This window comes from Grampus griseus (assembly GCF_964374135.1).
Source record: "Grampus griseus genome assembly, chromosome: 14".
Lineage (NCBI taxonomy): Eukaryota > Metazoa > Chordata > Mammalia > Artiodactyla > Delphinidae > Grampus > Grampus griseus.
The window spans coordinates 1,180,572-1,205,796 of record NC_139008.1 but is presented as its reverse complement, the minus strand read 5'-3'; the positions used below and the strand labels follow the sequence as shown (position 1 = coordinate 1,205,796).

General features: G+C 63.8%; 1 protein-coding gene across 2 annotated transcripts in view; it reads left to right on the top strand.

Moving 5' to 3' along the window:
• Positions 1–25,225, top strand: part of MAD1L1 (mitotic arrest deficient 1 like 1) — a 318,428-nt gene that overhangs the window by 277,003 nt on the left and 16,200 nt on the right. For both annotated transcript variants that reach the window (XM_082669805.1, XM_082669806.1), the window contains one exon: positions 6,399–6,589. In XM_082669805.1, the coding sequence (XP_082525931.1) occupies positions 6,399–6,589 (191 nt within the window). The remainder of the gene's footprint in view (positions 1–6,398; positions 6,590–25,225) is intronic.

Genomic DNA, 25,225 nt, shown 5'->3' with positions numbered 1-25,225 from the left:
CCTGTGCCCGTGGCCTGGGCTGGTCCAGCTCCCCCGCTGTGGCATCTGCCCACCACTGGGGGTCCATTTATGGACGCATCCGGGGAGGCCGGGGGGGGGGGTCCAGTCTCAGCAGCAGCCACTCGGTGACGGTGGGGCCCCCAGGCTGCCTTGGGCTTTCGTCACTCATCGCAGGGACGAAAGCCCTTTTGGAGCCCCTGTGGTCACCACGTGGCTTTGTCGTGACCGTGGTCAGCCGCGGCGAGAACAGGCGTGGGCGGGAGGGGCGGAGGGAGGACACCTGCCTTCCGCCTTGCTGCTGACCTGGGTCGCGAGGAAGCTGACACTGCGGTGGCCTTCCCTCCCTGGCCACCGAGGGGCTGGGAAGGTCCTTTTCATGGTAGTAAAAAGCCAGGTGCTGACTGTGGACTTGGAGTGGGGCAGACGCGGCCCCGCCTGCTCCCCCAGGCCTCGTACCCTGTGTCTGAACGCTGTGTGCACGTGACTCTCGGGTCCTCAGGTGGGCGAGGCGCTAGCTCTCCTGTGCACGTGAGCGTGCACGGCCATACACGTGGACGCGCACACACGCGTGTCCCTGCCTCACTGCACCCTGTGTGGCTGTCTCGCCTTTGGTTAAATCACTGTTCAGCACTTGGGATCCTCTGACCTTGTATGTGTTTCTTACGGCTGGAACGGGTGGCGTCTCGTTCCATGGGCCACGTCTCCCATCCGGGGCAGGTGTCGTTTTGTCGTTCTGTCCACAACTTGCTGTCCACCTCATTCTCTCGGTCCTGGTTCTCCCCTTGACGTGTCTGATGCCTCTGGAACCCCCGGCCGAGCCACTCGCTTCCTGGTGCTCAGAACACAGCGGGCCGCCCATCAGCTGTAGGCTTGCGTTCTCGTCCTGGGTTAGGGCTCGTTGGCGTGCTCTGAGCCATCGTCACGCTCTGTCTCTTGAGCCCGGGGAGACGCGGCCTTGGCCTCTGGAGGCTCTTGTGTGGTTTCCTTGATGTTTTCTCTGTCCCGCCTTCCGTAATCTCTTCACGTGAGACCCCTGTTAGTTGGATGCGGGAGCTCCCAGAATCTCGTTTCTTCTCTTCTTCGCGTCTTCCACCTCTGTTTCTGTGTTTGTCTCTGGGAGGCGTCTTCTGCTCTGTCTCTGAGCCCCTCCGCGGACGCCCGCGTGATCCCGACCCCAGCGTGGGGCGGCTCTTCTCTCTTCCGACCAGGTTCCTAATGTTCTGTTTGTCCAGGCTCTTTGATTGTTTACATTAGGAGCTTCCCGCTGCGTCTGGTGACCCCTGGTCTGTTTCTGTGGAGGACGCAGACCACTCTCAGGGGCTCATCCGCGGGACACAGCGGTGCGGCTCCAACCCCCTTCCCAGAAGGGCCGCCGCCCAGCTGCGGGGCGGGCGGGGGTGCTCGGCAGGGAGCTCAGCTGCCAGACCTCCCTATTCCTCCACCCCCGCCAGGCGCAGAGAGATACCCGGCGAGGTCACTCCCTCTGGGCCAGCCCAGCCGTGACGACTGAGGGCAGGGCGGGGGTGTGGGTCAGTGGGGTGTAGGAGGGCGGCCGCAGGTGGCTCCGGGCAGTGTCTTGCAGGTTGGCTTCTCAGGAAGCGAGCGTCTGAAAAGGACCTGTGTGCGTGGGGTTGGACTCGGGTCTCCTCCCTGCCGGGGGTTGGGGGGACCTGCCCTGGGGCAGGAGGAGCCGGGGGTGACCCCTCGCACAGACCCTCAGACCCCCGGTTCCTCGGCCGCTCCCACTGCTGTGCTACGGCGCCCCCCCAGGGCCACTGACCCGTCTGCCTGCGTCCCCGTCCGCTTCTCATCCTCGGAACGCGTGTCCCCCCTTGTGCACCGCTGGCCCCCCTCCCTCTCATGGTCTTTGCAGGAGGGAGAGGAGGAGGGACACGTGCTCGTGGATAAACACGTGTGTGTCGGGGGCAGGGGCTTGCTCGTGCTTAAACTCCCTCAGGGTCGTCTTCTGGGGTGGGGTGGAGAGTTTGTGGAGAAGCGGCGCCTTCCACACCGCAGGCTTCTTGAGATGCCTGGGGACACGGTCAGGTCATGGCCAGAGGACCTGGTCCTCCCTGCCGAGCTCGTAGCTGCGGGAGGAGGCGGACGTCGAGCCAAGCGTGTCTTAAAATGCTCTGCTGTGCTACGATGACCGCCAAGGTGGGGCCCACTGGGAACAAGGTGGGAGGCCACACCCCTCCAGGGGCGATGGATGGGGGTTAGGGCCCAGGTGGGAGAGGCCACCCAGGCACCCGCCGAGGCCCTGAGGCGAGAGCAGGGCGGCGCCTTTGGGGTGCAGCAGCCAGTGCGGGTGGACGTGGAGGGGCAGAGGCCAGGGGCCACGGTGGGGCTGTTAGGCCACAGCTTCCCTTAGGAGCTCAGAGTCCTGTCCAGATGACTTGGGCCTCACGCAGGACAGGCTGGCCCTGGATCCTGGGCAGAGGGCGGAGTGTGAGCCCCGAGAACAGAGTGGCTGGCCTGGGCCGAGGCCCCTCAGAGCTCGGTGGCCGCGGCAGGAGGCCTCGGGCCTGGAGTCTGGCGACCCCGGGTTCCCATCCCAGCTCTACGCTCTCCCACGCCAGCTGCCTTCCCCACGGGGGGCTGGGCCTGCTGCAGCGGCGGGAGGGCGGGGGGCGGTACTTGCTGTACTGTCAGAAACCTCTGGACTCGGACGTGGGTCAAGCCAGCCCGCCAGCAGGGAGCCACGGCCTTGAGGGGTCCCAGAACGGAGACGCTTGGAGCAGGCGGTGCTGCTGGAGGTCTGTCTGTCCACGGGGCACAGGAGCAGGATGGGCTGGCCAGACTGGCACAGGCCGCCCCGTGGGCACGGCTCAGGCCCCCTGGCAAGGGAGGACTCGGATGAGAGGACCGCTGGGCCTGCCCCTGAGAGCCTCGCCCACCTTTCAGAGCATCTCTGCGGCCGTCTTGTCTGCGTGTGCATCTCAGCCCCTCCCGGGACAAAGCGGGTGTAGTGGGCAGTGCTGGCTGTTGGCTTCGATCCCCTCTGAAGGGTCTCCATCCCAGAGTGTGGGCCAGCGAGCCGGAGTCTGACCGAGCGCAGGGGGAGCTGCTGCCGGGGCTGGGCCGCCCTCGGGACCTGAGAGCGAGAGCAGAGACCTTTTCGCCGCTGCCGCCTCCGCGCCCTGCCCTCAGCCTGCAAACTCATAAGAAGGAAATTGAATGGCTGAGAGGCAGGTGCACTTTCAGTAAAACAGAGGCACAGCCGGGCTCTGCAGAGGCCTGGCGTGGCCGGCTGCCCAGCTGGCTGCCTGCCCCTCGCTGGCTGTGCCCAAGCCCTCGGGTAAACCCGTCTCCAGATTCGGGGCCGGGACCTGGATCTCCGGAGCCGCGAGCCCGTGAACGCGTCTTCCTCCTGGCAGCTCTGCTTTCGGGTGAGGCGCTCTCTCTTACGTAACGGAGTGCAGTTTAGTTTTGAGCTTTCACAGCTGCCTCCTGCAATTCCAGGAGGGTTGGGGTTGATGACGAGGCGGCGTGGGGGTCAGAGCCATGCCAGGGCCTCTCGGACGCGGCTGGAGGAGGCCAGGGGCCTGGGCCAGAGAGCGGACGGCACTGCCCCTTGACCTCCGATCTGTCCCCGCCTCCACCACCTCCCTCCTCCCTCCCCAGGGACTTGCAGAGAGCCCCGAGAGGGGCCTGGGAGGGAGAGGGGCCTGTGGGCAGGGGTGGGGGGGGAGGAGGTTCGGCTCAGAGGAGAGACAGCCAGCGGGCTGGAGGACAAGATTCAAAGGGCAGGAGAGGCAAGACAGGGCCCGGCCGAGACTGGGCCGGTCACGGGGGCCTCAGGAACATCTCAGTGCAGACCGGCTACCTGGGCTGGCGGGGAGGGCAGGGGAGAGGAGGGGAGGGGCCCCTGGCTGGGCCCAGGCGTGAGGCCGTTGGGCCCGAGTGTCTGGTGACCCCGTCCCCGGCACAGCCGAGCGGGCTGGGACGTGCACACGGCGGTGAGGTCTGGGGTGGGTGGCCCCGGAGCTCAGCGGAGCCCTGGCAGCCACTTGTCTGCGGCGCCGGCTCTGTCTGCCCGCGTGTGGCCCTGCCAGGTCAGGTCCAAGGCTGGCCGCCAGCCCTCGATGTGACAGTTGTGACTGTGCCTGCCGGTGGGCACAGATTGGGGTCACTGCAGGCTCCGGAAGCCTCTGGCCTCTGGGACCGCAGAGGAGCGTCTTGGGGGTGCCCCGCGCAGGACCCCGTCCCACCAGGGGAAGCCTCAGCTCGCTCTGGGAGAGGCTGAATCAGAGCAATGCCGCTTCCAAAGATGAAGTCCTGTCTTTTCTTATTTAATCCAAACCATTTTGTGAGTCACTTATTCACATGTATGTAAGCGACTGAGCTACGAGGATCGCAGGAGGGCAAGACGCTGACTGTGCCCCAAGTCAGAGTGGCGCTCGTGGTCCCTTCCCTGGACTTGCCTCTGGGCGGGCTTTGCTGGAAGCAGCACCCCTCCTGCCCCACGTGGACCAGGCCACCGGGGCCAGATGCCCTCGGCCTCTGGCAGCCCCTGTGACCTGGAGGAAGCCCCCCGCAAGCCCCACATTCTGGCCCCGCCTCGTGGGCTGTGAGGGCCACGCTGTGCCGGCACGCGGCAGATGCGCAGAGCATGGTCCCCGAGCGCGGCAGGGGGCATGTCTCCCCCGAGCGGGGAGGCCCCGTAGGAGTCTGTGAGCTGCGGAACAGACGGCCTTTTATGCCTGAGGGCAGAGGGGACGCTCCCTTCTCCAAGATCGGGCTGCATTTATGACCAAACTTTAATTTTTCCCATTGGGCCCCTGAGAGGTACTCAAGGCAGCGCCGTCTGACACGGGGACACGTCACCGCACGCGCTCGGTCAGTGAGTTTTTCCTCCTCCTGACGCGTCCATCCTAGGTGGTCTGGCTGAGAGACAAGGGAAGAACGTGGGGTCAGAGCTGCCCGTTACCCTTTTGATCTCATAGTCTGATTACTCGATCGATCAAAGGCTCCACGCCCACGTCCCCAACGGAGAGGCCCTCAGCTCCGGAACGAGAGTGTCCGCAGGGCCGCTGGGCCGGGTGATGGATGGGGGCAGTCCGGGCAGGGCAGGCGGCAGGCAGCCGGCCAGCCAGAAACACAGGTGCCGTGAAGAGGCTGCAGGGCACAGTGCTAGCGTCAGAGCTGGGGGGCGGCCGATACCAGGCTGCCCACAGAGCTGCAGGCTGTGGAGACAGGACCTGGGATGTGTGTGCAAAACCCTGGCACGTTACAGAGTGTGTGAGAGGTTAGGGTGGTAATGTTGTCGGGAGTTTGGTCCTGGGGGCAGACAGCCCTACCTCCGCCGTGGATCGGCGGCCAAGCCGCCAGTCGCTTGTGTCCATGCTTGTGAGGCGGGAGAGACCCTGCACCCGCCTCGCAGCCACGTGGCGGCAGCAGAGCGTGTTGGGGCCTGTCGGGTAGCCGAACAGCCCCCCGCCCCGATCCTCAGCCTCCGGCCCTGTGGCGTCCAGCTTGGTTGTCTAGAACGGGGCGGGGGGGTCTCTCTTTCCTGGAACGCAGGCTCCCTGCAGGTGACCCTGACTGCATCTGCTCGTCTTAAACCAGCACGAGACACGCTGGGTCCTGCGGGTCAGCGTGAGGAGGGAGGACGGTTGTCCCCACCACAGGGCGGGAAGGGCAGGACTCACACCAGGCTGACGGCTCGAGGCCTGGGCTTTTCCACACCCCCTGGGCGGCTCCAGATGGGACCACCAGGAAGCACCTGGCCTCGGAGGCAACTCGTGTGCGCTGAGTGGAGCCGCCTCGCTAATTCACGGGGGAGTGAATCAGGGTTTAATTACTGGGAAGGCACCTTGGGTGGAGGATTTGTGGGAATTGCTACGTGCCTTCCCGATGGCTTCACACAGCTGGTTTCTCCCCGCGCGGCTGTACACCTGGCAGGGGCAGCAAACGGGCCTGAGGGTCTCTGTCCTGAGCCACCCAGTTAGAACAGGGCTGGGGCGTAAAGGATGGTGGGCCCAGGGGTGCCCTCGCAGACCCCACCACCCAGGGAGCCTGTCTTCTCCCAGCGGTCTGGGCTCTGGGCAGGCAGCGTGGTCCACATCTCAGATGACCTCTGCTCTCTCAGCCCCCCGCCCCGCCGCCTCTCAGCTGGCTTGGACACCCAGCCCTGGCAGGGCTTCGGCTGCAGACGGGGAAGCGTTTGTCGGCTCGTCTGGTTGGTGCGGGCAGACCCGGGGCTGCAGTCTCGGATGAGGGTCCCCATCTGTGCCCCTGCCTGGAGGAGAGGGGTGAGCCCGGGCTGCTTCCCGGCTCGTCCTCCCCGTCAGGAACCGCCTGCGGCTTCCTCGCCCCTCAGCCGGCGCCCTCTGCCCTTCTGCGTCTGTCCCTCCGACACTGGCTGGGGAGCTGACTGCCTCTCTCGTCCCCCTCAGAGCTGAAGAAGCAGGTGGAGAGCGCGGAGCTGAAGAACCAGAGGCTGAAGGAGGTCTTCCAGACCAAGATCCAGGAGTTCCGGAAGGTGTGCTACACGCTGACGGGCTACCAGGTGGACATCACCACAGAGAACCAGTACCGGCTGACCTCCATGTACGCCGAGCACAAGACCGACTGCCTCATCTTCAAGGTAGGAGGCGCTGCACACAGCCGTGCGCACAGGACGCCGACGTCCCCCCGACGGGCAGCCAGCCTCCCCGAGCTTGGCACCGCAGCCCTGACCCCCGCAGGAAGCGTCCGCCCCCAGGCCCCTCACGGCCCTCCTCCTCGGCGTTGGCCCCGTCCCTTGGGGGCAGCAGGGCGGGGGCTCCAGCGTCAGCAGTGCCCGCGGGAGGGCTGAGTAACGGGGTGAAAGTCAGGATCGGGCCAGGGAGGTGCCCCTGGTGCTGCCAGGCGTGCAGCCGGACGGCGGCGGACAGGCCGAGGGAGAAGAGCTGCCAGACCTGTGCCACTCCCGCGGCCAAGGGCCGTCAGGCTGGGGGGTCCCTGCTGGCGGGAACTCTCAGCAGATCACTGGCATCTCTACTTGCTGGTCCCCGAGGGCACTGAGTCCCAGACGGGAAGCACCTTGCCCACAGCTGCTGCCTGCCCACCGGCTCAGGGCAGGTGCAGAGGGTGAGCTGAGGACGGGGAGCAGCCGGAGAGAAGGTCCACAGCGCAGACCGGCTGCGCCGTGCAGGGTGCCCGCGGCCCGCAGGGGAGGGGAGGTGCGCTGAGCCGCCTCGGCCTACGGCAGCTGTGACCCCCTTGGCCAGCTCACTGGACTCTGGGGGACTCAGGGCCCTTCCCACCCTGGCCCCGGGGCTCAGAAGGGCTTCCCTGGAGAGCCGAGCCTCCGTGGAAGGGTCTTGGGTGAGCTGGCGGGAGCAGAGGCCGGCCCCGCGCTGCCTCCCAGCTCTGCCACCTGAGGCTGGCGCACAGGTTCCCGCGGCCGCGGACCGGGCTGGGGAAGGATCTCAGGTCACGGCGGTTGACTTTATTTTCCCAAAGGTGATTTTCCAGGCAGGAGGAGGGTTGAAGGCAGAGTTAGAAATAGCTGCGTTGTTGCAGGTGAGGGCCCTCAGGTGTGTGCCGGGGTGATGGAGGGCTTGGGCTCAGCCCCCGGGCTCTGCTCGGGGAGCTGCGGCCCGGCCCCTGCTGCCACGTGGGTGGGAGCTGCCTGCCGGTGCCGTTCCATTCAAGGGAAGGCAAGAGCTCAGCTCCAGCTTCTTCCCGCAGGGCCCGGCCCCCTTCCTACCTGCTCCCCCGAGGAGTGGGGCTGGAGCCTTCAGAGCATTCCTGGAAGGATTGTCCCGCGTGCGCTGGCAGCCAGGACGCCTGTTGAGCTGAGCAGGTGGTTGGGAGCTCCCAGAAGCTCCACGTGTGGGCAGGCCGTGTTCACGGCCTTGCTTCTCCTCCCTGCCGTCCTGTCTGCTGTGGTTCACAGGAATTTTCCTCCCCTCCCCTCTAAAGCCCCGGGGACGGAGAGCGCCCCATGGCCAGAAGGAGGAGACTGACCGTAAGAACGGCCACAGGGCACAGCTCTGAGCCTGCGGTGCCCGGCGGGCAGTCGGGTTTGCCGGCCGCCCCTCTCCTCCCTGCCTGGCCTTCGTCAGGGCCCGACCTAACCCAGGGCCTTGCAGGATTGGACTCGGGCGACAGGCAAGATGCCGGACACAGATTCTAGAACGTGTCACACCGAGCTCGTGGCCGGCGTGGCCACTGTGCTTGTCTCAACTGCTGAGCCGGAGCTTCCAAATCTATAAACCGGGGATGCAGTGACATCCTCCTGCGGGGGCACACAGAAACCCGTAACGCTGTGAATGCACGGTGTGGCCGGGCCACCACCCGGCTCCTCGCCAGTCCTAGATTTACTCGCCCCAGTCTCCCGAGGCCCGAGCCTGGCTCGGCTCCCGCCGCAGTGAGGGCTGCGGGCACGGAGGCCGGGCTTCGGTATCCCCGTCGGGGAATGGGCACATGCCTTCCCCACGGGGCTGGTCCTGTGGGTCGTGGCCCCGGCGAGGTCTGGCTCGTGTGAGGGCGCCGGTGCCCCTGGGGCCCTGCTGTGCCTTACGCTGACCTGCGGCTCTGAGCACTGTCCGGGCCCTGCCGACCGCTGGTGTTCAGGGACGGGCACTTTCTCCGCTCACTGCCCAGAGCCGTAACCGGTGCAGACGTGGCACTGAGTCAGGAGGTCCCCAAGGCTGGAGCTCCTTCCCATGGGCACCGTCACCCAGAGTCAGGGCCGTGAGTCCAGAGAGGCCCAGGCGGGGCCCTGCTCTCTGGGACACCGACGGGACCGGGGCCCAGGGACCTGGGTGGGAGGTGACCCCTGCCCCGTGTGCGTGCACCCGCCCGTGTGGAGGGGAGGCGGGGAGAGGAGCTGGGTCCCTGGGCCCTCCACGAGGGGGCGTGCCTTTGTTAGAAGTAATGAACCAGTGCTCGTGTGTTATGACCGTAGAGTCCGTGGTTCACCTCACGTGTCGTACGGTTCTGTGGCTTTTGACAAATGCGACTGTCAATGTCCCACGGAACACTTGCACGCCCTGAACACCCCAGCTCCGTGGTCGCTCGCTGTCTCCGTGGTTTTGCCTTTTCCAGAACGTGGAGGCACACAGTCTGTGGCCTGCTCAGCCCGGCTTCCTTACTTAGTGATTCGCACTTGAGGCGCCTCCAGGGTCTTCTCTTGACTCGACGACTGACTTCGTTTTCGCTGAGTAATCTTCCACTGTCTGCGTGGACCGCAGTTCATCTGTACCTCGCCTGCTGAAGGACACCTTGGTCGTTTCCAGGTGTTTCTGCGTGGACCGCAGTTCATCTGTACCTCGCCTGCTGAAGGACACCTTGGTCGTTTCCAGGTGTTATTAGCAGTTACGGGTATAGCTGCTACAAACAGCTTTAGAAACTTTTCCGGCCACTTAAACACGCAAGCTCGTTCTTAGCTCGCAGGGGGTGCAGAAGCAGGCCGGGAGCTGGATGCGGCCCGCCACCTGGGCGTTCCCGCCCCGGACACGCTGCTTCTCCACTCAGTGCCCCTTCCCTCCGACCCTTACAGCCCAGCTTGGGCGCGGCCTCCCGGAGAAGCAGAAGCCGCCCTGGGTCCCTTCGTCCTCCCAGCCTGGCCCCGATGAGAGCCCATCCTCGGGGCCAGGCCACTCCCAACACCTGCCAGGGAGCTGGTCTAGTTCGGGGCCTGGCCCCAGGTCCGGATTGGGCGGCAGGTTCACGAGGGGATTGGGCGGTGGTTCACGAGGGCCCAGGAGCAGGGCGCAGGGTGAGCGTGAGGCCGGAGAGCTGCCCCGGTGGCCCCTCGCCACATTCTGCCGTGGGCCATCCTGGGCGGTGCGTCTGCTCCTCCGTGCGGCCGCCTCAGGGCCTGGCCCGCAGCCCCCTCCGCATCTGGTGTGGCCCAGGACTGGCAGTGGTCAGTGTCTGCCGCATGGAGATGACTTTTGGGGCATGGCTGTGAGGACGCCCCGTCAGGTCGTGGGACGGCGCTGGACTCTGGGCCAGAGCCACGGAGCTGTGGCACCTTCACGTGGCTTCGTCCGTGTGCCGCCAGGGCGTGTGGACGTGTGTAGGGGACCCGGCGCTCAGACACGTGCACCTTCCCCATCTGCCTCTGTCCGGTTGTGCCCGGGTCAGTGCACCTCCTGGGGGGCCCCACGGGCACCTGCTCCTGAGAAATCAAAATGCAGGTTTGGGGGAGCGCCGAGGGGTGGAGTCCCCAAGCGGCTTTCCAAGGCCGCGAAGTACAGGTGGTAGGGAGGCGGCTGGGCGGGTCCCAACCCCCCAGGAGCCGGGCAGCCGCCAGGCCATGTGTCAGCCCCACCCATCTCGCACCCAGAGCTTTCCCCTCACGGCCAGACCGGCAGGGATCTTTGCCTGCCCCCCGGGGCCCCGCGAGGTGCTGGCCTGAGGCGGAGGGGACTGGGGCCCACACAGACCCGAGGCCCTGCCCCTGAACATCCTCCAGCACATCCCTGCTTGCTGGGCCCTGAGGATGGGCAGAGCCGGCTCCGTCCCAAAGTCGTCCAGTTGTCAGGGGACAGAGGCTCAGGCTGAGGCCCCCCGTGGCCCTGCTGCCCGCCCTGGAAGGGGCCAGGTGTGCAGGCTCCCTTGAGCGTCCCCGCCTCCCCTTATTCAGGCGGGCCTTGCCGGGGGCAAGTGGACACAGGCCACCTCTGCTGCCTCTGGACGTGGGCGTGAGCCTCCAGCCGCCTGCCCCTTCCTTTTGAAGCGGTTGGGAAGGAGCAGAGTGCGTGTTTGCGGGCCTGCCCTCACCACGCAGGGAGCAGACCCCTTCCGCCATCCTGGCTTACGGGGCCCCGCACCCCGTGGGCCCTGCCCTGGCACCGGGCACTGGGACAAAGCCGGGCCCTCAGCGTCCTGCCTGCTGGACACGGGCCACCAGCCTCCTGAGCTCCCGGGACAGGGCGGGAGGGCCGAGAGGGGCAGCCCCATGGAGGTGACATCAGGAGGAAGGGAAACTGGGGGTCGGCGGAGGCGACGGGCCTCCCAGGTGTCTTCGGCCCTGACCCGTGCCTCCCTGGAGAGGGTCGCCCGGTCCCCGGGGGCAGGGCGGGAGAACGGACCAGGCAGAAGCTGGAGCCGTGGGACTGGCGACCACGCGGCCTGGCCCAGGTGCCCGGCGCAGGGCTGGGGCCGGAGCAGGTCAGCGGGAGGGGCGCCTCAGAGCTGCCGTGGCGACAGCTCTTGCCTAGAGGTGGGAGGTCGCAGGGGCTCAGAGGAGCAGGGACGCCTCACGGCCCCCGGGCTCCCCTCGGCAGGTGCTGACCTGGACCCCGCCCCCCACGCCAGGCCTCTGGACACCGTCGCGGCCGCGCGTCACTGGGGCTCCTCCTTGTCCAGGGACACCTGGCCTCCGCCCAGTGCTCACAGCCGCAGGCTGGGACTTGGAGGCTGGCGTTATGCTACACGGCAGAGAGTTGGGACAGCGGCTCACCGGGGCGAGCTGAGAGCAGAGGGCCTGTGATGGGGCACCGTGGCCCCGGCCTCTCAGTGGCTGAGCGGGCCGACCAGCCGGGTCCGGGCGGCGAGCAGGTGGCAGGCAGCCCCTCGTGGAGCTGGCGCAGGGACAGGCCCCTGGGGCCGGTTCCCTGGCAGGTGGCTTCCTGGAGACTTCATCCACAGGCTGGGGCCTTCGTATCGGGAGAGGGGCTGGTCCGAAGCCGGGACCCCACCTCGCTGAGGCTGGGCAGGGAGGTCCTTCCCCCTCTCCGTTCTGCCGTCTGTCCCAAGACCAGGGCGTGGAGTGCGTGGTTTGACGGAGGTCAGGCACCGGGAGCAGTGACTGATGCAGTGACCCCCCCACCCACCATCTGTGCACGAGCGCCGAGATGACCCCGGGAAGGAGGTGGGAGGAGGCTGGCTCCGCAGGCACCGGTGTCCCCACAAGGACTTCGGCCCCAGCGGCTCAGACCTGTTGGACCCCAAGCCGGCGGGGGACCTGGCCCTGGCCACTCCGACCCCCGGGCCACTCCCTGGGGTGCTCTAGGATCTGGTGGCATCTTGTTAACTGAATACGGTTCACCTGTGATGGGGCCAAGGCGCAGGCAGGTGAGATGCAGGTGTGGGTGACTTCCGGGCCGCCCGGGGCTGGGTGCTGGCTGGGCTCCCAGCCCCACGCTGCCCCTGGTGGGCGCCGAGGCAGAGGCTTGGGTCTGGGGGCGGGTGGGCTCCAGCCAGCAGGCAGGCGAGCGGGACAGGTGGCCCTCCCGTGCCCAGCGGCTGCTGGCAGGTCTGCTCGCTGAGCAGAGCCGTGTCCCTCAGCTCTCCCCCCGGCCCACCAGCCCCACCCCAGGGTGGAGACGGCCAGCAGAGTCAAGCCAACCCTGGGCTTAAATCCCAGCAGCGCCTCGGCCGAGGGCCCTGGTCTCCCCGGAGGTGCCCGTGAGGGGCCAGGCTTGCAGTGCCGGTGGCCAGCGGCCCCGGGCCAGCTCCTGGGCCGGGAGGTGGCGGGTGTTTGGCTGTAGCCCTGCCCGCGTCAGGCCTGGGGTGCGGTCTCGCCCAGCCTCCCCACCCTCCGTGGTTCACCTCCGTGTTCAGAGAACAATCAGGTCTCCAGGTGCCCAGACTACCTGGTCTCCCCGTCACCTTGTGGACGAGGAGGCAGACCTCCTGGGAGGGCCGTGGCCCCGGTCACTCCACGCCGAGCGTCCAGGAGCTCGAGTTGGAGTGTCTGTTCCGAGTTGGCTGAGGGACAGGGAAAGCGGGGTTTGCTTCGTCTTCTTTTGTCTTCGAAGCGGAAGCGCTGGCCGTCGGGGCCCTCGGCCGCTGCCTTGTCATCCGCGCGTAGACCCGACCTGACTGTGACCCGGGTCGTGCAGGGGCCCTTCCCACCCAGCTCAGCCCGGGGGCCGGCCTGGGTGCCGTCCCCTCCTGGGCTGCAGTGAGCAGGCGCAGTCAGCCTCCAGGCCCCCGGCCGCTGAGGAGCTGGATGGCGGCCCCCAGGCTCAGAAAGCCCTGGGGCTCCCTGGGAGGAGGGCCGATAGCCCGCTGGTCTTGATGTGGTTTTCCCGCTGCCCACGCGGCGTGGTTCATGGACCAAACCTCTGCTCCGACCTGGGGCCCGTCACGGGCCGCTTAGGAACCGTGTCCCCTTCGACAGGCCTGGTAGGAGGGCGCAGGGCCGTGCAGCGGCCCAGCTCTGGTCTCCGCGCCGCCGGCCAGTGCCGCTGTGCGGTCAGCCAGGGCCTGGCTCAGAGAGGACGGCGAGCCGGCCCCGCCAGGAAATGGGGGGCTGAGAGCTTGTGCCGGGGGGCCGGCCGGGCAGACGCTGTCCTTTCTCCTTGGCTTTCTCCCCTGCCAGGCGGTCGGGACCGTTCACGGGCTCCTGTCTGAAGGAGCCGACTTGTGGGGCCTCCAGGCTCCTGCTGTGACAATGAGCTCCAAGTAGACGCTGTAATTTGAACTTGCCTGTCTTGGCTCCGCTGAATTTCAAGTGCGTTGCTCAGAACGCGTGCTGACTTGCGAGCCTCGCGGATCTGGCTGGGCAGGCGTTGCAGTGTCTCAGGAGGGGCACACAGTGTGCTCTGGCCACGGCCCATCTGCCCGGACACACCTGCCTCCTGGGAGGAGGGTGAGAGCCAGGGCTCGGCCTTATCCGGAGGGCCCCCCAGCAGAGCTGCCGCTGCCCGTGTTTGCCGGGCCCTTCTGTGGATGGGGGTGGGCTTGTGGGGGGGCCTGGAGTTAGGTTTGGGAGCTGTGGGGGTCCCAGGGCACGGCCCTCAGCACAGGGCAAGGAGAGGCTGGCAATGTCGGGATGAAAGTTGACAAAGACGGATAAAGAACTGGCCGACAGGCTTCCCTGGTGGCGCAGTGGTTAAGAATCCACCTGCCAATGCAGGAGACACGGGTTCCAGCCCTGGTCCAGGAAGATCCCACATGCCACGGAACAACTAAACCCGTGCGCCACAACTACTGAGCCTGCGCTCTAGAGCCCGCGAGCCACAACTACTGAGCCTGCATGCCACAACTACTGAAGCCTGTGCGCCTAGAGTCCGTGCTCCGCAACAAGAGAAGCGACCTCAATGAGAAGCCCGTGCACCGCAACAAAGAGTAGTCCCTGCTCGCCGCAACTAGAGAAAGCCCACGCGCAGCAATGAAGACCCAACGCAGCCAAAGATAAATAAATAAATTTATCAAAAAAAAAAAAAAAAAGAATCGGCCAACTTGGCGTAGAGGGAGTGCTGCGTTCGGGCTCACTGGAGGCGGTCGAGAGGAGGCTGACCTGGGTTGGACTACATGACAGCGTCTCCCCAGGAAAATGAACCGTTTCCTTCCTGTGTCCCTGGGCCCCTGGCAGTGTGAGGCAGCACAGTGCAGTGGAAGAGCTGGTTTCAATTCCATCATCTTGTGCAAAGGCCCTGTGGTCCAGGAGGCCTGGGCAGCCTCAGGACTGAAGCCAGGCCATGGGGCTGAACCCCAGGGTTGCAGAGGAGCCTGGTCTAAGGGAAGGCGGGTGAGGGCCACGGCCTGGGAGTTTCGGCAGCGTTGGCCCTTTGTCCCAAGAGCGGTGCAAACTCATTCGGGAGTTTTTAAGGAAAGGGAGTCAAGGGCTTGATTTGACATTCAGAAGTGAATGTGGGGAGGTAGTGAGTGGAGCACGCAGTCCGTGAGCCTTGCCCTGGCCCTGCGGTTGCAGCAGCAAACCCTCTTCCAGACGGTCCTAGTGGGGGCGGGGAGGGTTGTATGCACGGGGAGGGCGTCCAGCAAGCCTGAGGAGCTATCAGACCCCAAGGGCCCTGAGCAGGCCTGGGGCCCACGTCGCCCCCTCACTGCCCCCACTTACCTGTCAGCCAGACACAAGCTCACAGGCGTGTGCAGCTTCCTAGTCATGGAAGCAGCTGTAGAAGATCTGTCAGGCTCAGGAGTGCAGGGAACGCCGTCGGTCTCACGCGCGGGTCCCGGGCAGAGGTCACAGCCCCTCGCCTTCTCGGAAGCGCCGTGGCCGCGGGGGAGGAAGATGTGGGCTTTTCCAAGGCAAGACCACGTGATGGGCACTGCTGTGTGGGTCAGCTTGGGCCACCGTAGACCATGCCACAGACCGGCGGTCTGGAGCCTGGACGTCCGAGCCCGGTGCCGTCCGGTCATTCCCGGCTCGCAGATGGCCACCTTCTCTGTGTGTCCTCACGTGGATTCATTGTGCACGCACTGGGAGGCAGCGGGGGTGGGGGGCAGAGAGCCCTCTGTGTTTCCTCTTCTCGTAAGGACGCCAGTCCTCTTGGATCAGGGCCCCACCCTGATGGCCTCGTTTTACCTTCGTTACCTCATTAAGGGCCCTGTCTCCAGATACAGTCGCTTGGCTGGGGGGGCCCTCAACACATGAATTTGGAGGAATGCGGTCCAGCCCGTAACTGTATGCAGCATCTCCCTTGTTTCGTCAGTGTGTATTCGATGGTCATGCAAGTCAGTACACGTCTGTAAAGCTGGTGACCTTGATTCTCTAGGCCTGGAGAGATCGGAGCCTGAAGGGGAGACCCACCGCCCCATGGGCGGAGGGGTAGCAAAGGTCAGCCCGGCGTTTGCTGAGCCTGGGCCTCTCATTGGGCTTTAGTGACCCCCTCAAACTAGAAACCTCTCAGCAGCAGGGGGCCCCACCCAGGAGCGCCCCCTAGCCCCGCCCCAGAGAGCCGGTTGCCTCCTCGTCCTCGAAGATGACCCCCAGGGGGCTTTGCCCGAATCCTTCACACGCACCAGACCCTCAGCCAGTTCCTGCACCCCCCCTTGCATCCCCCGTCAGCCCATCGCCCCGCCCATTCCCTCCAGACGCCAGGCCTCACCTCGTCCCCACCCACACCCCCGCCTCACCCAGAACTTGGCTCAAGAGACCCTCAGACCAACTCCTTCCCCAGGCCCAGGGCAGTCATCCTTCCCTGGTCACAGGGACACCTGATTCGGGGCCATCAGCCTGGAGAGGGCCCACCAGCACCAGCTCACAGGCGCCTCTGCCAGCCCGTAGGGACTCTGGGGCTGGCGCCGTCCGCTGCGAGACTGGACCCCGGTCCCGAGGCCCTAGAGGGTCACTGGGTGCCACCATTCCAGCTCATGGAGCCACCAAGCCCTGAGCGCAGGACCCCCTGCGCTTCCCTGGGGTTGGGCCTCTGCCTCCGAGCCGAAGCCGGGGGCCGGGCCAGGCGCAGGCAGGAGCGCTGCCGTGAGACGGAGCCTTCGCTGGCCTCGCGTGGCGGTCGGTGTGGGTGCCGAGTCTCCAGGGCAGCCGGTCCGATAAGCGTGCAAACTTCATTAGTTCACGTCAAAGTTTGTGGCAGGTGTCTCTCCGGGCGCCTGTACGAACCGCCTCTGGTTGCCAGGAGGACCGGCCTTCTCGGCAAGGTGACGATGGTGACATGGGACAGCCTTCTCCAGCCTCTCAGCTCCTCCTGTGTCGTAAAGAGACTCCTCTTCCTGGCTGGCCCCTCCTCCGATGCGCCGCTGTTGTAAATAACATTAAAGCATTTTTTTCCAAGGAGACCGAAGGGAGCGTGGGGCTGGAGTGGGGGAGGTGTCCTGAGACAGGGCACGGTACGGGCGCCGTGGAGCAGGGGGCTGGGCCAGCCTCTGCTGTCCGTCTTGGGGGCACAGCTGTGGTACAGGGGGCAGGACGCCGTGCGGGGCCCGTGGGGAGCCCCCTCGGGGAGCTAGGGTCTCAGAGGGCCTCCGGGGGGGCTGGGTGCGGGCTGCACCCCTAGGGCAGTGTGCCCTGACTCTGACCCCTGATGGAGGTCTGGACCCGCCAGCTCTGCAGCGGGAGAGTGTCCTGTTTGCTGTCGCGCTCGCTCACTGCCCCGCGCGCAAGCTGGGATCAGGAGGCACGCGTGCCAGGTCCAGGGTGGGCGCCGAGGTGGAGTGGGCTCCCCTGGCCAGCCCTGCCCCTCAGGCCCGCCCAGTCACGGCTCCCCCCTCCGGCTTCACTGAGACACGGGGATGGCTCTGTCCCCGCAGCCACGTGGAGCCTCGGCCTTGGGCCCCGGGTTGGCGGTGGAAAGTGGTCCTGGCGTCGCTCGTGGGAGGAGCAGCGACAGGATTCCTGGTCTGGGCTCTGGTGGCTTCTCTCTTCCACAAGGTCCCTCTTGTGATCCTTGGTGCGAGGCGCACAGAGCACCCACCGAAGACGGGCGGACACCCCCCCGCAGAGCGACCGTGGGGCTGAGCCTCGGCGTGCACCCCCGTCCTGCGGACCCGGCGGGGCCCCAGGGGAGAAGGGAGGTGACCAGGCGTGGCTGGTAACTCACCCGTGAACCGGAGCCCCGGGGTTCGGGGGGTGAGGCGCCTGGACCGGGTACTGGTCCCCCGGGCAGTGGGGCTGGCGCACACTCAGCTTCCCCAGGGCCAGGGCCGTGTTGGGGGCTGGGCTTCCTCTTACGCTGGGGGAGGGGGTTTGGTTTCAGGGTCCGAAATTCTTAGATAAAGACAGATGTTTAAAATCCCCAGGGTCGGCACGGGTCCGGGACAGGTTTACAGCTGAGGGAAGAAGCTCTGAGGAGGGTTTGGGCGGGCGAGCGGGCGGGCGGGCGGGGCTGATCTCCCGAGGAGAGTGTCCCAGGCCGGAGCTGACGAACTCTGTGTGTGAGGGACCAGCCTGTGAGTATTTTCGGCTTTGCAGGCCATGTCGCCCCTGTCGCAGCTGGTCCGCTCTGCCCAGGTCACGCACGTGCAACGGAGGGCGGCGTGGACCCGAGGATCGCGACCGTGTGCCCGTGATGTGTCCTTTACAGAACAGCCGGCGGGTTCGGCCTACGAACCGTAGTTTCGCTGACCCTGTTCTAGGAGAGCGGAGTCTGCTTGCCAATGACCACGGCAGCTTCCCAAGTTAGGGAGTCATTTCGCACGTGTCTGTGACAGCTTCAGGTGCGCCGGGCTGAGCCGTGCGGCCCCTGCAACCCCTGCCGCTCATCCTCTACTGGACGAGTGAGAAAAGCGGGTCCCCTGCTGTGGTCTGACCCTCCAGAGCCCTTCCTGGGGCTCCAGCCCCTACGTCTGGCCTGTCCCCTCTCTGCGGCAGCCACGCGGAGGCCAGGGTCGGGACGGCTCAGCATGGCCTCCGGCTGGCCTCACCTTTGTTGCTCCCGGTGGGCTCTGTGGACCCGTGACTGGATTTGAACCCGCTCCCCAGCCCCTCTTCCTTCCTCCCTCCTCTGCTGACACCCACTTGGCGACGGGCCAGGCTGGCCAGGCTCTGGCTGCCTTAACTCCTGCCCCGCCACCCTTCCCCCGCAGTGGGCTGGGGAGGGTAGAGCCCCTGGTCCTGCACCTGCCGGGGCTGGCGTGGCTGTGGTGTCTGGCTCTGGGTCCCCGCCCCTGCCAGCGGATGGGCCTCGGGCTCAGCCCACCCCACACGTGGACGAGGGCTCGGTGCCCCTGTTTTGTCTCTGTTGAATTCATTTTCATAGTTGCTCTATTTATAGCAAGGAGTGTTTGTTTTCACGTTACGGTGGTGACATAAAGCTTCTTTTCAAGCTAAGTCTACGTAAGTTGATAAAGATGGTTGATTTAAAGAAAAACATTAAGTAAATGACAGAGCTGGCAGGCGGCATCCACAGACGCCTGCCACTCAGAAACCTGCCGTGGGCTCACGCGCTCGCTCCCCAGCAAGGCCTGCGACGTGGCACGACTCCTTTGTCCCAGATGAGGTTTCCCACGTTTGGAAAGCGAGCCAGCTCCCAGCTAGTGGCGGCCAAGCAGGGTGGCTCCAAGGCCAGTCCCACGGCAGGTGCAGCGCCACAGGGGGTGAAACACGCAGACTGACGCTGGGGCTGGGGGCCCCACCGAGCTCCCCAGGACAGTGAGGCGGGCAGGAGCCGGGACGGAGCGGGGGTGGGTGGTGGTCAGCCCGAGGCCGCCACGGCCTCTGGGACTGAAAAGAGGAAGCCCCTCTGCGTCATCTCTTTACACACAGTGCGAAGCCTGTGCTCGCTCTCGGGGCTGGGCCGAGTGGACCCCGTGGAGTCCAGGCTGGTCTCGGGAGGGCTGGGCAGGACGCTCGCAAACCAGGCACCGCCACATGCATCTCCTGCAGCCTCAGCTCCTCCCACACGCTCTCGTCCACGCCGCTCAAGGCTCACTAGCCGCCAGGCTCCTCCTGGACTCGCCGAGTGCGCTGCCTCAGGACCCTTGTATGTGCCATCGCCCTGCCCTGGTCCCTGAGTGCCCCGTCCAGGGCTCTGCTCAGAGGCCGCCTCGTGCACAGGCCCGTCGTGACCGTCCTTTCCAGAGGAGCCGTCGCTCTGTCCAGGGCCTCCCCGGCTTCGTTTTGTGGCTGTTGTATCACGTACCTGTTTATTTTCTGTCTGCACCACTGGAATACAGACGCTCGACAAGAGCAGTAACTGTCCAATTTGTTCCCAGTTTTGTCCTCAGCACACAGGGCAGAGCCGTGCCTGACCCATAACAGGCCCTCAGTCGGTCCTGGGTGGGTGGACAGTGGACAGATGGACGATGCAGAAGGAAGCGATGGGCTGTCTGCAGGCCCTGCGAAACTCACGGGAGGAGCAGACGCTGGGGCGCGCCTTGAAGGCCGGGGAGCGTCTCGGGGGAGGAAGGCTCCACAGGCAGAGGACCCAGCACAGGGAGGTCTGAGCCGGGGAAGCACGACACCCGCAGCGGGTGCGGTGGCCACAGTGCAGGCGTGGCATTGCTGCCCGTGTCTCTGGCCTGTGTCCAAGGCAGGTGGAACTGCAGGGAGGGCGGGGGGTGGGTCTCGCCTACTGCGATGGACCCGCTGTCAGGTGCGCGCCTGGTTGGCCAAGTGCTAGGCTCTCTGTGTGCGTGTCTCGTCTATCCACCCAGTAAGCTCTGAGGTGGACTGTCCCTGTTCCACACGAGGGGACAGAGACTCAGAAGCATTGGCTGCCCAAGGGCGCTTGGGACCAGGCTGCTGGCCTCGGAGAACATGTCACCCTCCGTCCCCGTTCACACGGCAGTGCCCTGATCTCGTGCATCACCTCCCAGAGGTGACACCGGGGCCGGCAGCCGTTGGCACACACTAGCCTGCATCTTCTGAATCGCAGTACATGGGTCGTGAGGAGTTTCTAGAACCTGAGAATGCCGGTGCTCAGACCCGCCCAGAGCCGCTCTAAGCCAGCAGGTGGGTGAACCCACGCCCCCTTGAGGCTGGTGCCCGTACAGCTCCAGAGCAGCGGGTAGGGGCGTGCGGGTGTGGCCAGGGATGTAGCCGCCTGCCCTGCTGTGTGGGCATCCAGCCTCCCGCACCCTCAGGAGCCTGGGATCTGGGAGGGAGACTGTGGAGACAGGTCCCTGTGGCCACTCCCGCCCCTCCCCACTCAGCGTGAGATGCCACAGCCCCGATCCCAGCCTGCCAGCTCTGACACCCAGGGGCCTGGTGCGTGTGCTCTGCAACCCCCGCCCTTAATGATGGGAGCTCCGGCAATGATTTCCCCAGCCCTCAGCCTAACCCCATGGTGAGGAAACTCAAGTTGAAATTATATTTCAAATGTTAAACCAACCAAATAAAAAAAACCCAATCACGTAGAAACATGCATTTTCAAAACACCATTGTTTGTTCTGTCATGATTAATGTAAGCAGGGAAGGAGGTGTGGGCTCTGCAGGGCAGCCGGGTCCAGCGCCGACACTGCGCCCATGACTCGCCCCAGCGTCTGGCAGGTGCAGGGCAGGAGGAGGAGCCCAGCCTCAGAGCCTTCCTCTGAGCCCGGACCTGCAGGTCCCGGACCCCACCTGTGTTTCTGACCAGGAGCCTGAGAGGGTGCCGAGCTAGCTCTTCTGACCGGGTACCAGTGTCCTGGGACAGGCGTCCCCTAACCCAACCCAGCCCCAAGGTGAGGCCCGGCCTGGTTGTCCCCCTGGATGCACCCTCTCTCTCCAGTGCTTCCTTCCCACTCTTCCTCCTGGTTCGGCCTCCCTCTCCTTTCTCTCCCTGGCAGCCTGACCTGTCTGCACTTTAGATCAGCACAGGAGCCCACCTGGGGAGCCTGGTTAAGAGGCCATGTTTGTGCAGGATGGGCTGTGTCTACTGGTCAGGGGCCAGTGAGGAATAAGAGTGATTCAGCCAGTACTACCCAAAGCCATCCACAGATTCAGTGAGATCCCTATCCGATTACCCATGGTATTTTTCACAGAGCTAGAACAAAAAAATCCTAAAAATTATATGAAACCATAAAAAGCCCAGAATTGCCAAAGCAGTCCTGAGGAAAAAGAACAAAGCTGGAGACATAACCCTCCCAGACTTCTGGCAGTACTACAAAGTTACAGTAATCAAAACAGCATGGTATTGGCACAAAAACAGACATATTGGATCAATGGAAAAGAAATAAACCCACTCACCTACGGTCAATTAATCTACGACAAAGGAGGCAAGAATATACAATGCACAAAAGACAGTTCCTTCAGCAAGTGGTGTTGGGAAAGTTGGACAACTGAATGTAAATCAATGAAATTAGAACACACCATACACAAAAATAAACTCAAAATGGCTTAAAGACTTAAATATAAGATACGACAACATGAAACTCTTAGAACACAGGCAAAACATTCTCTGGCATAAATTGTATTAATGTTTTCTTAGATCAGTTTCCCAGGGCAGTAGAAATAAAACCAGAAATAAATAAATGGGATCTAATCAAACTTACAAGCTTTTGCACAGCAACGGAAACCATAAGCAAAATGAAAAGACGACATACAGACTGGGAGAAAATATTTGCAAATGATGTGACTGACGAGGGCTTACTTTCCAAAATATACGAACAGCTCATACAACTCAATAACAACAACAAAAAAAATACCCAATCGAAAAATGAACAGAAGATCTAAATAGACATTTCTCCAAAGAAGACATACAGATGGCCAACAGGTACAACAGGAAAAGATTTTCAGCATCACTAGTTATTAGAGAAATGCAAACCAAAACTACAGTGAAGTATCACCTCACACCGGTCAGAATGGCCATCATCGAAAAGTCGACAAATAATACACGCTGGAGAGGGTGTGGAGAGATGGGAGCCCTCCTACGCTGTCGGTGGGAATGTAACTCGGTACAGCCACTATGGAAAACAGTATGGAGGTTCCTTAAAAAACTAAAAATAGAGCTACCATATGATCCAGCAGTCCCACTCCTTTACATATATCGGGACAAAACCATAGTTCGAAAAGATACATGCACCCCAATGTTCACTGCAGCACTATTTACAATAGCCGGGACATGGAAGCACCCTAAATGTCCATGGACAGATGAATGGATAAAGAAGGTGTGGCACATACATACAATGGAATACTACGCAGCGGTAAAGAAGAATGAAATAATGCCATTTGCGGCAACATGGATGGACCTAGAGATGATCATACTAAGTGAAACAAGTTAAAAAGAGGAAAACGAATATCATATATCACTTCTATGTGAAATCTAAAATATGATACAAATGAACTTAATTCACAGAACAAACAGACTCACAGATGCATGGACAAAGAAAACAAACTTAAGGTTACCAAAGGGGAAAGGGGGATAGGTGAGGGATAAATAAGGAAGTTGGGGTTAGCAGATACAAACTACTGTATTTAAAATAAACACCAAGGTCCTACGGTAGAGCACAGGGAACTATATTCAGTATCCCGTGATAAACCATAATGGAAAAGAATATGAAAAAGAATATATGTACACGTATAACTGAATCAGTTTGCTGTACACCAGAAACCAACACGTTGTAAATCGACTGTACTTCAAAAAAATTTTTTAATAAACTAAAAAAAAATGAATGGTTCGTCCACCTCCAGAAGCATCAGGGCGTGGTGCCGCCTGCGAGGGCCGGGTAGCAGCTGTCCTTCCCCCGTCACCTCGCCTGGGAGGGAGACTCGAGCCACGCAGACAGAGCCCCTGGCACAAGCTGATGCTGGAGGGGTCGTCCTTGTGGGGACCTTGTTGGAGAGAAGGGAGTCCTCAGGGCGTCCTGGAGTCTGGCCGCCCCGGCCCCCTGGCCCAGACAGGCACCCGGAGCTGTCTGCAGCGGGGGCCCCTACAGGCACTCGGGAGGTGCTTGTTGGAAACACATGGGCCCCGTGGGGGTGACCGGCGGGTGTGAGGAGAGGCTGGAGGCAGGGGTCAGGACACCTGAGCGACTGGTCCGCTGGCTGCCCTGGGGGAGGATGCTGGGGGCGGGGCATGGCCCATCCCTGCCCAGACCGATCATCCTAGATCTCAGGCGCCAGGCCTGACGTGGCAGGAGGTACCACATCCTCCTGCCCACGGGGTGAGGAGGTGGCCCTCAGCCCGTCAGCCAAGCCCTGAAGGTGTCCTGCAGGTGCAGGGGGAGGCTGGGTCTCCCCCTCGTCCCCCGCTCCGACTGCCCCAGGCCCCCAGCCGTGGCAGGTGCATTAGCCCTTCTCTGACAGGTGGCTGGTGACGCTGCTCATGGGAGATTGATTCCCTTTGGTGAGTTCCATCCTGGTGGTGCCGACGGTCTCCTGGGAGAACGCCAGACCCTCCAGGGAGGGACTGCGGCGGGCAGGGGGTGGGCTGCAGCCAGAGGCCGCTGGGGCTCCCTCCAACTGTCCTGGTCCCGGGCTGCCTGTCTCTGGGACGTCTCAGGGTCACGGTGCACACGCAAACGCGACGGGTTTCGGGGCCTGCCCGGCGGCCGTGCCGTCAGGCAGCAGTCTGTGTCTCCGTCCCCCGAACTCCTGCCGCACGCCCCCTGCTAATCCTGAGGGGGCCCCCACGCCCGGAATGGAAGACCTCAGTGAGTGTGTGTCCGGTGGATCCCGGCCACCGTCGTGCCCGTCACCAGGCCTCTCCCCACCCTCTGTCCCCTGAATCCGGGGGCTGCCCACGGGCGCACGCGTGAACCGTGAGGGGTCTGCCTGCCTCTGGGGGCACTACTTCCAGGCGGCTGGGACACGCGTGCTCAGAGCCCCAGCTCCGCTCCCACTGCCTCCGAGTCCCCCAAGGGCCTTGCGCAGGGGTCGGGCCGGGAGTGGCCCCGCCACAGACGCCGAGTGATTTAGCGACGTGATTACTTCCTAATGCAATACCTCACGGAGCTTTTTATTAGATTTTCTCCCTTTCCTTCCAAATGCTCTTTGGAAATAAACACCTGGGGCTGTTATACTTTATATCACTCAGTTTAATTAGCTTTTAAATCACATAATATCACCGGACCGCTCTCAGATGTCGGCTGTCTGCGCCAGGCTGAGGGACCTGGGTGTCGCCCCACGTGTCTGCCCCTGTGAGGCCCTCGCAGCCGTGACTGGGGGCCCGTGGGCCTGCACCTCTCAGACGGGACACGGGCTCCACGAGCAGCCTTCTCCATGTGGCCTGAGGTCCAGGCTCTGCTGCGATGGCCACGTGCCCCGACCCGGTTCCTGGCAGCAACGACAGCGGCCTGGAAATCCGAGGGGTGGGTCGGAGCCCCCAGGAGCCTTGGAACCGGGCGCGAGGCCCAGGAAGGCCACTCAGACGAGGCCAGCTGGAGTCGTGTTAGGACAGACCCTGTGCCTGGTCGCTCGGGAAATTAGGTTCCCCCGTAAGGTCACTCACTCTGACGGAAAATTAGGCGGTATTTTCCTAACCGAGCGTGGCTGTCGCTTCTTGGAGGGGAGGGGGCCTCCTGTCCAGCATTTCATGGTGTGTCGTGAAGTCAGCCGCGCCCCGTGTGCGCCTCGTAGGAAGCCCTGTGCATCCGAGGGCAGCCCAGGTCGCCTTCCCCACCAGGTGGGAGGCGGGAGCCCCCCGACCTACCCGTCCTCTCGCGTCTGTCCTTGGTCCCCCTTTAGGCCCAGGTCGGGGGTCTTCTCAGGGTCCTGCCCGAGGAGCTGCCCCCAGTTCTCAGCTGTGAGACCAGCTCAGCACGGCCCACGCAGCCCCTCCCCTGGTGGCTGTCCAGGGCCCGGACGCACTTAGACGCGTAAATACGCGAGTCAGCGTGGCTTCCCCTCCTGTGCGGGGTCATGCCGCCAACTGCAGGGGCGTCTGAGCGGGGCAGACGCGGGCCTGCCTGGCGTGTGAGCCTGCGTGTGTGCCCGGGTACGCAGGCGTGGGTCTCCTGCACACGCTCACACACAGTTGTGACAGGACGGAGGAAACGGCGTGTTGACGTACTTGTGAGCATTGGATGTTTCTGTCGTCATGTTTTCCTAGGGTGACACGTCGTCCGTACAGAGTGAGGATTATTTTGTGTACCACAGTCAGTGTGAGCTGTTGGCTGTCCCCCTGAGGCCTGGGCCAGTGTCCTGCGGGTGGCCCGACTTGCGCCACGGGGGTGTGGAATCCCCCGGGGACGTGGGCAGCAAGGTCACCAC